The 14213-nt window shown below is 49.6% G+C and overlaps 1 protein-coding gene across 1 annotated transcript in view; it reads left to right on the top strand.

Annotated features, from left to right (window-relative positions):
- Shb (SH2 domain containing adaptor protein B) overlaps positions 1-14213 on the top strand; it is a 124038-nt gene extending 109825 nt beyond the window's left edge. The window contains exon 6 of the mRNA XM_090330284.1: positions 13764-14213. Coding sequence (XP_090186410.1) covers positions 13764-13947 — 184 coding nt within the window. The 3' untranslated portion in view covers positions 13948-14213. The remainder of the gene's footprint in view (positions 1-13763) is intronic.

Here is a 14213-nt window from a genome sequence, read left to right as displayed (position 1 = left end):
GCAGTTGTATACAACTTATTACATCATTTCTACTTGCCTTGAGACATTCTCCCATTTCCCCTACCCAGCTCTGAGTACAGGAACTTCTCCCAGCCCTGGACCCTGTGATCCTGTGACTCCATGCCTGCTAAACTGCTAGGTGGGGATAAGGCAGGAAGTGAGAGACTACAGAAAGAAGAAGGAGATGATTCCAGGCATGCCACACCACAGCAGCTGTCCCAAGAGGGGCAGGAGCTAGAGGATGGTGACGTGCTCCAGCTAGGAGCAGTTATCCTGCCTTGGTCCCTGGAAAAGGAGAATTGAAGGTAGCAAAGAACCACCAGCAGAGGGACAGCCACTCAAGAAGAGACTAAGCCAACCATTCCAGCAGTTTCCAGCATACCCCATCACCAGTGCCTCTCCCCTGCAGGAGACTGTTGCAACCTAATATCTAAGTTGGACCAATCTGGCTTGGGTTGTTAAAACCCAGCTCCCTGATAGCTTTGGGCAAGGGGCCTCAACATGGCTGAGCCTCAGTTTCTCCTCTGTAAAATGTGTCTCACTGGCATGCTAGCGAAGAGACAGTGTGTATGAAGGGCTTCATGTATATCTACTGTGTGTAGACCAAACTGCAGGGGTCACAGCCTCGTGGATAGTTGAGGTTCAAGTTGTAGTTGTCTCTGTGTCCACATCCACTGTATCTTACAGTGGTGGGATTTTAGAGATTTTGTGACTGCCACTAGAGAAAATCCTCTGTTGACTGAGACCTTGTGGACTGGGGGGTCCACAAAGCTGGGGTCCAGTGTGAGCACTACTCTTTCTGTCTAGGCAGGTTATGTTACTTCCCTGATCTCTTAGCTCTTCCTCGGTGGCTGGAAGGATTGCCCTTTCTGTGTAGCTGGGTTGAGAGCTGGCACCACTGCCAGCTGAATATGGACAGGAATTTTTTGTTGTTGTTTTTTTGGAGTGGGGGACAAGGGGGAACAGTACCGATGCCAGTCCTGGGACTTGAACTCAGGTCCTGGGCACTATCTTTGGATACTTTTTGCTCAAGGCTAGTGTTCTATCACTTGAGCCACAGCACCACTTCTGGCTTTCTCTGTGTGTGTGTGGTTCTGGGGAATCGAACCCAAGACTTCGTATATGCTAGGTGAGCACACTACTACTCGGCCACATTCCTAGCCCCCCTGAGCTTTTTTACTCAAGGTTAGTCTTCTACCTCTTGAGCTACAGCTCCACTTCTAGTTTTTTGTTTTTTGTTTTTTTTTTGCTGGCTAATTGGAGATGAATCTCATGAACTTTCCTACCCCAGCTAACTTTGAACCACAACCCTCAGATTTCAGCCTCCTGAGTAGCTAGGATTACAGCCATGAGCTACCAGAGCCCAGCAAAAAATGGTTTTGAAAAGAGCCAGGAAAACACATTTCTCCTAATTCAGCTCCCTACTTCACACCACTGCCTAGAACCCAGAGGCCAGAGTGCCACGAGTGTCCTGCCTCACTCTGCCAGTCCATGCACTGAGCACTATCTGAGCATCTGGCTGGGCCAGATAACTGCTCATAAATGGCAAGGATCCTTTGTCTTTCTTTCTCTATCTCCCTTCATAGTCAGGTACACAGCAGTGCCCTTTGTTCCCCTGAGTGCTCCCCATTCCTCTCCAGTGTCTGAGCCACTCGATTACATTTCCAGCCAGTTTTTAATTATCCCCTATCAGCCCTTGTCAATCTGCCTGGGCAGTTCAGGCTGCCTGGGGAGGCATTTCCAGTGCCTGTCGGTCACCAGGAAACCATTTGTGCCCGGCACTGTTCCCTCTGAAGGTACTGCATGACCTCTCCGAACATTTTTTTCCCCTTCCTATCACATGTGTGGCATCATATTAACATGAAGTATATCTGGAAATGAATTGGTTGGGGACTTGAGGGAGTTCTTAAAACAGGCCGTAAGCCCTAGACCACGTGTCTGCATAGGAAGGATATGACAAAGGTGAGGGTCAGAGCCTGAATCCAGGTAGACATGTCACCAGCATGTGGCTTCACATCTTTCAGCCTCTAGGCAATACATTGTGACATTCTGGATGGAAGAGGAAGGTCTTGAGAAGTCTGTGCAAATACAGGCAGTTGTTCAAATTGTTGGGCTGACCAGGAAAGTATATGATATGGGGCTTCACTTAGAGCTAGGTAAACAACTCAAAGCCCCCACAGAAAATCCCATTGGCCTCGACTTTAAGAATGTATTGAAGCAACTAGCTTTGCTCTGTAAAACCCCAGTGTCAGATGCAGGGTTTTAACTATTTACCAGCTCACACAGCCCTTATAGCAGGAAGAGCCTTGAGTTATCTGGATCAAGACCCTGCTTTTAGATAAGGAAACTGAGGCCACTGTAGCAGGAAAGACATCCTGAGGCAAGTTGCTGGCAGAGCCCACAGATGGCTCTCCCTTCTCAGGCAGCATGGCACCCTCTGGGCCCTGTAAGCACTCTTTCCTTCCCTGACTTCCCCATAAATGTTCTTGATATTTGAGGCAGATTAGTAAAATCAGATGTCAGGATTTTATAGCCCTCCTCTTCTTCATAGTTCAAATGCTGAAACTATAAAATGATGTGCCTGTGCATGTACGTGTGTGTGTCTGTCTGTGTGTCTGTGTGTCTGTGTGGTATAGGGGGCCTACTCAGCTACTCCCACAGGTGCCTGCCTGGGTCAATCTTGGCTAGCATCCTCAGTCAACAGCCCCCCTCCTCCTCCTTCCAGCACTGGTGAGTTTTGCCACTTATAACAATGCCTTGGCCCTTTTCTCTTTCTTTTTAAGGTTACTTCACTCAGGAGGAATATCAGAAAAAACTGGATTTGGCAGAGCTAGCTTATTAGAAATGCTTTAAATAGAACTTCTTTTTTATTTCCTGCTATTTTCTTTTTAGAAATCCACACGTGGCTGATGGCTTCCAGGCATAGAGAGTCAGCCTACCACATTCTCAGCCCAGACTCTCAGGGCAGGGTTAACAAGCAAGCTTCAGTCTCCCCTAGCTGCAAAGTCCCTACTGTGCACCAGGTCTTCCACCTCTAAGCTCACAGCCTAGACAAGGAAACAAGGATGCAGGTGAGCAGGCTGGTAGAGAGAGGCAAGGCAAAAGAAACTAAGTCTGACAGGGGTATATCTTGGAGGCAGACCTTTGAGCAGGGCCTCTGAGGATAAATAAAATTGAGAGAGCCTCAAGAAATTGTTTATTTTAGACACTACTATTCAAGGATGTTTAGGTTTGGGATTAGAGGAAAAGCCTCAGTATCCCCTTTCCTCACATTGGCAGTCACATGAGTCACAATTGAAATGGAGTGGGATCATGAGCTTAGCCCTGCCTGTAACTGTTTATCACATTAGCTCTCTGCGAGCAGTAAAATAGCCACTGATATTTGTCTTCTTTTTGTTTGTTTGTGTTTTGTTTCATAGATAGTTTTATTTTGGAGGTAGTTGTTACTGCTCTTGTTTGGGGGAAGGTGTAAGTGTGTGTGTGTGTGTGTGTGTGTGTGTGTGTGTGTGTGTGTGTGTGTGTGTGTGTATTTATGTATGTTTGCAGGTCCTAGGGCTTGAACTCAAGGCCTGGGCACTGTCTCTGAGCATTTGTGCTTGAGGCTAGTGGTCTACCACATGATCCACAGCTCCATTTCTGGCTATTTGGTGGTTAATTGGAGGTAAGAATCTCATAGACTTTCCTGCCCATACTGGCTTTTAGTTGTGACCCTCACTTTCTCAGCCTTCTAAGTGAAGTGTAAGCCACCAGTGCCTAGTTATATATAGGGTGCCTTTTTTTTTCCCCCAGTCCTGGGGCTTGAACTCAGAGCCTGGTCACTGTTCTTGGACTTTTTGCTCAAGGCTAGTGCTCTTCCACTTAAGCCACAGCACCATTTCTGGCTTTGTCTGTGTATGTGCTGTCAAGAAATCAAACCCAGGGTTTCATGCTTGCTGGGCAAGCACTCTACCACTAGGCCACACTCCTGGCTCTTTGTTTCTTTGCTTTGGTTTGGGTTGTTTGTTTTCGGTTGTAGGACTTGAACTCTGGGCCTGGGTGTTGTCCCTGAGCTCTTCAGCTCAAGGCTACCACCCTACCCCTTGAGCCACAGCGCACCTGCATTCCCAGCCTCCACCTTTTCCCCACCTACAATTCCCTACATCCTCCTAGCTTGCCAAAGAACCAACCATGCACTGGACACAGGCTCCTGGGAAAAATGAGTCTTCAGAGGGCTAGGCAAGCCTCTGGTATTAGGAAACCACTTGAGCAGGCTTGTGCAGTGTCCTCGTGCCAGTGATGGTGGTTGTAAACTTCAGCAGGGCATTAGTCAACCAACATAAGTGATTATAACCCCGTCAAAGCTCAGCTGTGACACTGCACACTGTCTGGTCACTTCAGACTCCGCCCCCACAGAGCAGCAAGACTCCTTTTGGGTTCTGATTTTTCAGGCCAGGAAAATAAGAGTTTATTCCTGTGCAGAATTCCTCTAATCTTAATCTAGACACATATAGAGTTGCAAGAGTTGATTCTGAGTTTTTCTGTGCTTCTGAAAAGAAATCCGTTTCGATAGTAAGTAACTTTGAACTCAATTACTTGCAGCCATGCTGAAAAAAACTGTAATTGGTGTGGTCAAACTCCAGCCAAATAATAAAATGAAAGCTTTGTTGTGTATCAATGCAGAAATCAATTTCATTAGGAAGCAAAGAGCTGGAGATTTAGTTTTAAGAAGAGGCTTCACTCTGTGGAAAGAGCCTGTCAGGAATGTCCGACAGGACAAGATTTCCCCTCCAGAGCTCAACTCCTAAGGGGTGACAGTGACCTTTCAGAATTGCATTTTACATCCCCCAAGTGTGGTGTGGTCAAAGCCCATGAGCTTCTGCTTCTTAATGTTCTTGGGCCCATGCCTCTTTTGGTTTGGGTCAAGAGGGAAAGTCCTCTATAGCTGATACAACTGGATATCTATAGGATCTTGTTCTGTGGGATGAGGAAAGAGAAAGGGCAGGTAGATTCAGGCTCAGCAGGATGCTCACATTAATGGTGGTGGAGTTGCATCCACACAGCTGGATTGGTGGCCAAGGTGGGAAGACCTTCAAAGACACCATCCATATGCCCCAGCTACTGTCTTCTCACCTCTGAAGGGCCAGACTAGGGCAGAAGGAACAGCAAAGTCTCAGAGCCAGAGCTGGAGCTGTCAGCAGGCTCCTGTAAGTTGTATTTCCACCCAGAACCTGGAAGAGCTTTCCCATAGCAAAGTTGAGCTGACTGATCTCAGAAGGTATGCTTTGGTAGGAAGTGAGGGCCCCGGTGCTAAGGAGACGCAACGAAAGTGGAGAGTGCCCACACACTAAATGTGAACATTGTAGGTGCATCTCCTTCAGATAGAACTGGAGCTGCATCAGAACTCCTTAGTGAACAGGTTAAAGAGTTCCAGGGGCTGGGATGTAGCTCAGTGGCAAAGCACTTGCCTAACAAGTACAATGTCCTAGGTTCAACCACCAGTACCAAAGAAAAGACAAACAAATACTGTTAAAGAGTTTGAGGGTTCCAGAGTGGCCTAAGGAGTGTCAAACCAGACAAGGCTTTGTGTCCTTGAGGCTCTCTGGGCATATCAAAAGAAACTGGCTTTGTGAACCTGCCCTTCTCACCCAACCCTGGGCCTGTGTACCTGTGTGCCTGCCATGAAGGTGAGGCTTTGATTCAATGTCTGAATTATCAAGCATTCCTCATCATGTATGGGCATCTAGTGTACGCCAGGCTTCCAATTTTGGGGTGGTAAGCCCTCAGTGGATCTCTGTCCTGTCACCGTATTGTATAAATGGGGAAACAGAGGCCTAAGAGGGCAGGCGCCAATTTGGGGCACAAATCTCCAATGCTCTGAAGCATTTTCCCCCTTTGCTTTCAGTGGACTTTAGAGAACATCATGAAATACGCCGGTTCACAAATGAAGAACTAGAGACCTAGTTTCCAAATAAGCTCCCGAGGATTTTTTCCCCTCTGGGAACCACTTCGCACATACGCTTTGTAAAAAGACCCCTCGTGTTTGGGTGGCAGCACTCCGCAGTGTGCCTTTGAGATTCCAGAAAGAGAATATTTACCCTCACATTGCATGCAGGGACTGCCAAGCTGGTAGTTCAGTTGAAACTTGCAGTTCGAAAAAGCCCCTCTGAAGCAAGCACTGTCCTTGGGCTTTCTCAAGGCTAGTGCTCTACCACTTGAGCCACAGCACTGCTTCCAACCTTTTCTCTGTATATGGTACCATGGAATTAAACCCAGGGTTTTGTGTATGCTAGGCAAGTAGTCTACCACTTGGCCACACTCCGAGCCCTTTCTTTTTTCTTGTAAGTAAAACTTTTAGTGGTTGGCTGCTGTGGATAGCAAAACCCTGTTCCTGAGCTGGTGAGTGCCCTGAGTTGATTAGCATCCCCCTCCCCCACAGGACAGAGGCCAGAGCCATGCCTGAGGGGCCAGTGTTCCCAGGGCCACTTGTCCCTAGCAAGATGTTTCTGATCTTGAAAAAATTCAGGTGTAGAACATGGCTGTTGGCTTTTGATCCTCCCTTATCTGAGACAGAGGCCTGTCTCAGAGCCTCTGTTTGGGGGCCTTTTCTTCCTCAGCAGTGCACACAGTAGGCATTTAATAGATGCCAAAGATGATGCGTGATTGTATCTTTGTCAGAGAAACTCCCTCTTCCTTGTTTATAATAGCTTTTCATATTGGATGAGTCAGTGTGCAGCACTGCCCTTTTAGTCTTGTGCGGTCTTACTTGATGTTGGAAATCAATCTCAGGGCACTTGCACTCCTGCTTGTGTCACTCACCCTGCCTAGTGTCACCAGAAACAGAGCTGGAACCAACACCCAGGCCTCCCACTCCAGTCAGCCCACGTGTTCTAGCCTGCAGCCAAGGGGATGCATGGCCACTGTAACTTCGGGCTGCCAGCATGTCCATGAGTGTCAGACCCAACAGATGGGAAGGCACACTGTTGCTGGGGGAGCTTGGGCATCCGGACCCAGCAGACAAACCAGATGGGCAGCAGCTTCTGCACAGTAAAAGGAAACAAGGCCTGAGTCAGGCCCCTAGCGCTTGAGCCCTGCATCTGCATCGGTACTTTCAAAAAGGCCCTGCTGGCTCTTCATTTTAAAAATGAGGACAGGCCTCCTGGGCCTCAGTCTGCTGCAGCCTCTGGCTCCTACCATGCTTACCAGGGGCTGCTAGGAAGTGAGGCTTCCTAACCAGCCACCAGGATCCTACAGTGACCTGCATGTGTCCATGGGTCAGCCACAGACCCCCAGTTCAGACCTTAGGCAGCAGCGAGCACTCCATCTCAAAGATAAGGAAACAGGTGCACACCATCACAGCTTAGAGGGACAGCACAGGCCTCAGGCTTGCATCTGCCCCTGTGCCCAAGCCTAGACCTCAGACTGTGACTCCTTGCCCCTGGATACTCTTATCTCATTCAGCCGCCTGGGTGGACATCAGGTTCTTACCCCAGCCCCTCTGCCTATAAAAGCCATCCTTCCCTCTGTGAGCCTCCTCTGTGGCCCAGGTTTCCTGCAGCTTGCAGGTGGAGGTAGGACTGGCCCATTGGTCTCACTCTTCCCAAGCATTCAGGCCAAGACTCACAGTGGTTCACAATGGCTGGGAGCTGGAAAGGCAGATTTGGTGTGGTAAAGAATCCCAGACTGGTGACTGGGAAGTGGTGTGACTTTAGCCTCAACACTTCTGACATTCTAGGCTGGATTCTTCGCATGCGTGCGTGCGTGCGTGTGTGTGTGTGTGTGTACACATGTGCATGCGCGCATGTGCTCTTGTTCCCTTCCCAAGAAAATTATCCATAATGGGCTCATTTTCACCTGTCTACCTCTTTGTGTGCAGAAATGAGCCTTTTTCTTCTCCATGTTCCCAGGGAGAAGCACCTGCCTGCTCTTCTGCCTAGAGATGGCTTTGTGGCGTGATTTACTGAGGGGCCTTTTCACCCTAGGCCACCAACTTGGAGTTTGAGAAATGCCTGCATCTCAGGAAGGCTAGTCACTGCTGATACTTTTATAGAAAGTCTAGCTGTTTGGTTGTAAATCAGGTTGTTTGGCTCAACAGTGCTTATATTTAGACATGGTTTACAATAGCTTGGTATGTGTCTGGCTTACTGTTTGAAGGTAGTGAAGGAGACACAAGTATCAATCACACGGCCTCAAGCTGCTTCACACACACACACTTTGGACTCCTAGCACATCTCAGCTAGAAAGGGCCTTTGGGTCCGTTAGTCAAATGTAGGACGTATACATTTGATGACAACCCTCCTTGCTTCTTTGTGAAGCCACAGGTTCATCCAGCTATAGACTAAGGGAGCACCCAGGGTCTCTCCCCAGGCAGACCATACTGTGCAGCACTTGTGTGTCTTGGTTGTCTAACGCAGGAGGTTTGAGAGTTCTAAACCAGCTTAGGCTACATAGTGAGCGCCAGGCTAGCCTGGGGTCCCCAGGAAGGCCCTCTCTTGCAGCCAGACACCTGGGGAGGTGTCTGGAGAAGTTGTCTAAATCCAGGCTGTGACTAAGAGTTTGAGATTCTGTGTTTTCTCCTACGATTTTATGACTCTCTTTGCTGAGTGCGTAGACATTCTTTTACCCACTCTTTTGACCCACCTTGCCCCAAAATCTGCTTGAAATAAGCCTGAGATGTTTAAGATGAACAAAAAAAAAAAAAAAAAAAAAGGAAAAGGATCCTGGCATGAAAGTCCAGCGTGTTCCTCTCACTTCAGGAAGGAAACTGGCCTCATATTTGAGGCATAAGTGTATAGAGCTGGGCAGAGAAAACAGGTCAGCTCAGTAGCCCCAGCTAAAAGTTCTTTAATCCCAAGAAAACTGGTGTATCTGTCCCATTGTTCCCTGTGGCTGTGAAGCAGGATTTCCATGCTTTGGGAAGCAGGTACCTTTGTGCCCACCTCAGCATTGCCACTCCAGAAGCTGCTCACGCCTCTGCTTCCCAGTAGACTCATCTGCAGTTCACACTGGCTCTCTTCAACCAGGGCTGACCAGAAAATTCAGCTTCTGATCCTAGATGGATCACATTGGGAGACAGAGTGGAGCAGCCTTCAGTTGAGATGCTTACAATGCAGGAGAGGGTGCAAGGCCTGACTAAGTAACTGTGGAGACAAGGAGGGATCATGGCATACATGGAGAGCCCTGGCTAGAGGCCAGGCAGGTGCCGTGAGGCCCACCTGGACCCTCCTGGTGGGGCAGCCCACCAGGAAGATGAGGCTGCAGCAGTAGCCATGCCACTGAGTCAGGTGAAGAGTACGGACTTGGATTTAAGTCTGTGAGGCAAGGCAAGGGGGCTTCCTGAGCCACAATTTCCCCTTCTGTAACAGTGATAGCCATGCCCGCTTGTCATCATTGCTGTGCAGACCCCATGACACAATGTGGCCGCACCTTTCCCAGATTCCTGGTAGCGACGGAGGCTCCAAGAAGGCTGATGTCCCCAATTCTGAATGGCAGTAAGCAGCTATAGAGCGTTTTGACAGTGTTATGGCCATCTGGGTGAAGAAAGTTTCCAACCACCTTTCATGCTAAGGTGAAGGAGAAATATCCCTGGTGTATGTATGTATTCTTCTCACTGGTCTCGTGCTTAGTCCCCAAGGGCAATTTCCTCCCTTCTCCTGCATCAATATTATATGCAAGTGTTTTTAAGTCATTTCATCATGAAAAGAAGCGATTTAACATAACTATTACCCAGGATTCTTCATGAAATATGCATCAAGCAATTAGGTCTAAAAGCAAGAGGTGAGGCCTCGCACCCTGCTCTGCAGGGCCGGCAGCTGTGGGCTGAGTGATGTTTTATTAAAGCTCATGATTAGAAGTCGAGGTGGGGCCTGTTATTAGGCCAGCGCACCAGGCGCACTTGCTAATCCTGGTGCTGGTGACAAGGAGGTGCTTTTTTGTGATGGTAATGAGCGATCTGAGTGCCATGACAGTCCTAGCACCCCGCCTCTGCCGACCTTGCAAGGCTCATTTGACAGGTCACCCACCAGAAACACCCCTGATGGTGATGACTTTGCTCTCTCAAGACGTCCTATCAAAGGAGACAGGGCTGACAAAAGCTCGTCAGAGCTCCCCAGAGACCCAGGTCTTCCCAGAACCATGGTGGTCTCCACACTGCAGCAGTGCATGCTGCCTTGCAGAGGGATGCCCCAGCCCACAGCCTGGCTCACTCGCAGCCCCCTCGCTGCCCGCCTGTCTGATTTTTATGGTTTCGCTTATGCTGCTGTCTTCTTTGATGTAGTGTTAGAAATTATCAGAGACCTCATTGGCAGCCACTTCTGGGAGGTTTTGTTTTGTTTTTTGAGACAAGGTCTCAAATCTTCCTGCTTCTGCCTATACTGAGAGGCAGGATTACAGGTATACCCTATTGCACCAGCCTCCAGCACTAGTTTCACATCCATTGTTGGGGGGGAGGGGGAACCTTGTGACCAATCAGGATGTATTGTATGTGATGTCTCCTAACCTTTATATTAGCTGAGGATTTGCTGGCCTTCTCAGGACCTAAGAATCCCTTGAGTTGGAGTTAACCATCCTGCCTTTATAGCTGGAGACTTCACTGGCCAGGTCATGCTGTCCCCAATTCCAGGGACCATGTGTGTGCCACATGTAGTCTTTCACTCCCAGCCCTTCTGCTATCTCTGCTCTGCTAATAGCCTGATGAAGTGGCCCGGAGACTCAGCACGGAGGAGACATCTGCTCAGGGCCGCTCCCTGAGGCCTCTTCCTGCCACCCTCACGTGAGGCACTGAGGGTTAGATAGGTACCTGTCTGGGTTTGAGGACTGCAGAAGTTAGGAACGCAGGCTTAGAGAGAGGCCCCCATGAAAAGGATCTGGCCCCACTAGGCCAAATGCTGTGTGACTGTGGGCCAGTCACTTCCCTTTCTGAACCTCAGTACCCAGGACCTGGCTAATAGGAGGAAGCCACTAGCCTCAAAGGGCAATGCAGGCAGATTCCCTAGTGAAAGCAGGATTGTGAACCTGTTAGGCTAGCAGCAGGTGGCATGTACATACAGGTTCCAGACAGTTCAGATTAAAAGCATACTCAGGCTATCGGGGCACTAGACATGTTCACCACCCAGCAAGGCAGGACTGCACGGGGCCAGACAACTGTCACATTGGTCCACAACTGTCCTAGCTCGTTAGGCCCAGACGGTGGCCCTAGCTCTGCCTTGATTTCAGAGTTTCATCACCAACTTGGCTCCTGTGCACAGCCTGCTTGTGGTGGTAAGTTAGTAGAGAAATAAATAACGGCATGGAAGGAGGGAACAGCAGGCAAGTGGGAAGGAAAAGAGTATCCTGCTTCACTGTAGACAGAGACACTGATAGAGTTTTTACCACTTGGTGATCATTCCAAGCCTCAGCCTGAAAATGGACCATCAACATCCACCTGTGGCTCTAGCAGTGATGTTGTCACATCACTGTCACTACCCATCACTTCTAAAAGAAAACGGTATGAGCAGGTGCTGATAGTTCACACTAGAAGTCTGAGATCTGAGGATCACAGTTCAAAGCTAGCATGTGTAATCCATGAGACTCTTATCTCCAGTTTATCAGAAAAAGCCAGAAGTGGAACTGTGGCTCACGTTCAAGGTAGAGAGTTAGCCTTGAATGAGAAGGCACCCAGGCCTTGAGTTAAAGCCCAAGTACCTACATAATAAGGAGGGAGGGAGGGAAGGACAAACATGGTGGTTCATGCAGGAGGCAGACGTTGGAGGATTGCTATCTTCAAGCAAAATCTATTTGAGAAACTAAAACAAAAAGACTGGGGTATGACTTAGGTGATAAAGCATTTGTACCATAAGCTCAAGGCTCTAAGTTCAATACTTACCATCATCAACAAAAACAGGAAGAAGCAGAATGAACACATGAAGTTAACCTATTTAACCAGGAGCTAATCTGCTCAATCCCCTCAATACTGAGATGCACTCAGTACTCACCAGCTGCTGGGACACACTGTCTTACAGCTTCTCTGTTCTGCTCCCCGAGCCCTGGACTGAGGGGGGAGGGCGAGATCACCAGGAGGCAGAGATCTGAGGATTACCAGGCTGGGCAGGAAACTCCAGGGACCCTCCCTCCAGTAAGCCACCAGAAAGCCTGGAGCGGAGTTTTGGCTCAAGTTACAAACACTAGCCTTGAGGAAAAAAATAGCTCCAGAACAGTGTCTGGGCGCTGAGTTAAAGCCCTACAGTACATCCACGCATGCACACATGCACACACACACGACACACTGAGGAGGCAGGCTGAGCAGCCTCGGGATGCACGGAGCCCTCTAACCCACACTGTGGAAAACTCGGTCTTCTCCAGCATGCTTTGGCTCCACTCAAGCTCTCCGCCTGCTCTGAGAATGCTTGCCGAGGCGATCTCCAGTGGAATGACCCTTCAAGAAGAAAAAGCTTGCCGTGGGCTCTGTAATTAGAACATCGCCAGCCTTAAAAAATCTTGACTTAAATTTCAGTTCTTCACAGAAATTATTCTCTCAAAAATGTAATTGCTCTCTGAACGATTTCCTTTAAGCCAAGGGTGACATCTCGAGATGTATTATTATAAGCAGATGCATTGCTCGGGTCTGCACTTCATTAAGTGATTGTTCTGCCCATCTGAAAATGTCACTGAAAGAGGGGGCACTGGGGGCCCCGTGCTGACTGAAAGAGAGTGTCCCCACGGGAGCACCGAGGCTGGAGAGGAGGTAGTGGAACTAAGGAAGGCTGCAGACCTTCTGAGTCCACAGGCCTTTCCAGCTGGTCACAGGTGACCACAGCCCATCAGCGGGCCCATCAGATGATCAGATGGTGGCAGGAGGTCATTCCCAAGCCCAGCTTTCTGACTAAGTGACACACACTGGGTAGTTTACAGGGTGCTGGGGAGGCCCTCAGTCGCCTGTAGGTGTGGGGACAGAGTCGCCATGGGGGTCACAGAAGGCCAGGCTGAATGTGCAGGGAAGGGGTAGCCTGCACCAGGGTAGGTTGATGAGGTGTGTGTGTATACTAGTGTGGCCTCTACTGCTCTTCCTTCAGCTGACTTGGGTAGTTTCTCCCAGATGGGTCTGAAGCAGGCACAGTGGGCACACTGTTCCACTCTCAGAGGAACATGGAGGGTAGCCAAATAATCTCAGGTAAGGCAGATGCAAGCTGGAGTGTTCTCAGGACGTGAAGAAAGGAAATCTGCCTGTGCAAACCTGGAAGACTGTCTGGAAGAGGAAACCTGTGGGGCTTCAGAGAAGGCAGGGGAGAATACCTGAGGAAAAGCATGCATTTTGCCCACATTATACCAAGTACAGCTAGTCACATGTCTAACCACATGCAAGGAAGGCTGGGAAATGTAATTCCTGTCCTTCCCAGGGACAGTCCCCCCTGTGAGGTGGGGGGGAGGGGGCATTTGCTTGCTGGCCCTCCTGGTGCACTGTGTACTCATCTGGCAGCAGGTGAGCACCCCATCCTGCCCACTTGTAATGCACTGAGGACATGAACATAAGCATCCGCATCAAGCACAGCAGGAGGGTACCCCTTCCCCCCAGGCCTTCTCTGTAGGCTCTCAGGCGGAAGTCTCCTGTGATTGCTGCTTGTCCCTGGGCAGCTGAGGGCACTAGGGTGACTCCTGGGGAGAGGGGTGCAGCTCATAGCTGCTCTGTGCCTGGGACCCCTTCTATCTCAGCCTCACTGCCAGCTCCTGTCCCGGGGCAGAGGAGCAGAACTGGAGCTGAGACATTGACTCCCATGCTGTGCAGATCTCTGACCTCTGTATTTTGTTTACAGGAGCAACCAGGGCTTTATGCACATGAAACTGGCCAAAACCAAAGAGAAATACGTGCTGGGTCAGAACAGCCCTCCGTTCGACAGTGTCCCTGAAGTCATCCACTACTACACCACCCGAAAGCTCCCCATCAAGGGGGCCGAGCACCTGTCCCTCCTCTACCCGGTGGCTGTGCGGACGCTGTAAGCGGACCAGCCCCTCCCTGCTCAGTGACAGTGCTGAGACTTGGAGGAGCTGGCCAGGCGCCGACCAGCACAGCTGTGTCACCAGCTGTGTCCAGTTTCTGTTGTGTGTATGGTACTAGCACACCACTGCATGTCTTAGAATGCTGTTGCCACTTCTGGGGCTAGAAGGGTCCTGGATGAAGAGGGACTGCCAGCTGCCCACTGCCCCAGTCCCCGTCCCACCCCCTTCCTTTGAGTTTCTGTGAATTAAAATATTTGCAATCCAAA

The sequence above is a fragment of the Megascapheus bottae genome, chromosome 3, assembly GCF_031878675.1.
Source record: "Megascapheus bottae isolate mThoBot1 chromosome 3, mThoBot2.hap1, whole genome shotgun sequence".
Taxonomy (NCBI): Eukaryota; Metazoa; Chordata; class Mammalia; order Rodentia; family Geomyidae; genus Megascapheus; species Megascapheus bottae.
The sequence above is the reverse complement of the archived record's forward strand: the minus strand, read 5'-3'. Positions and strand labels throughout refer to the sequence as shown.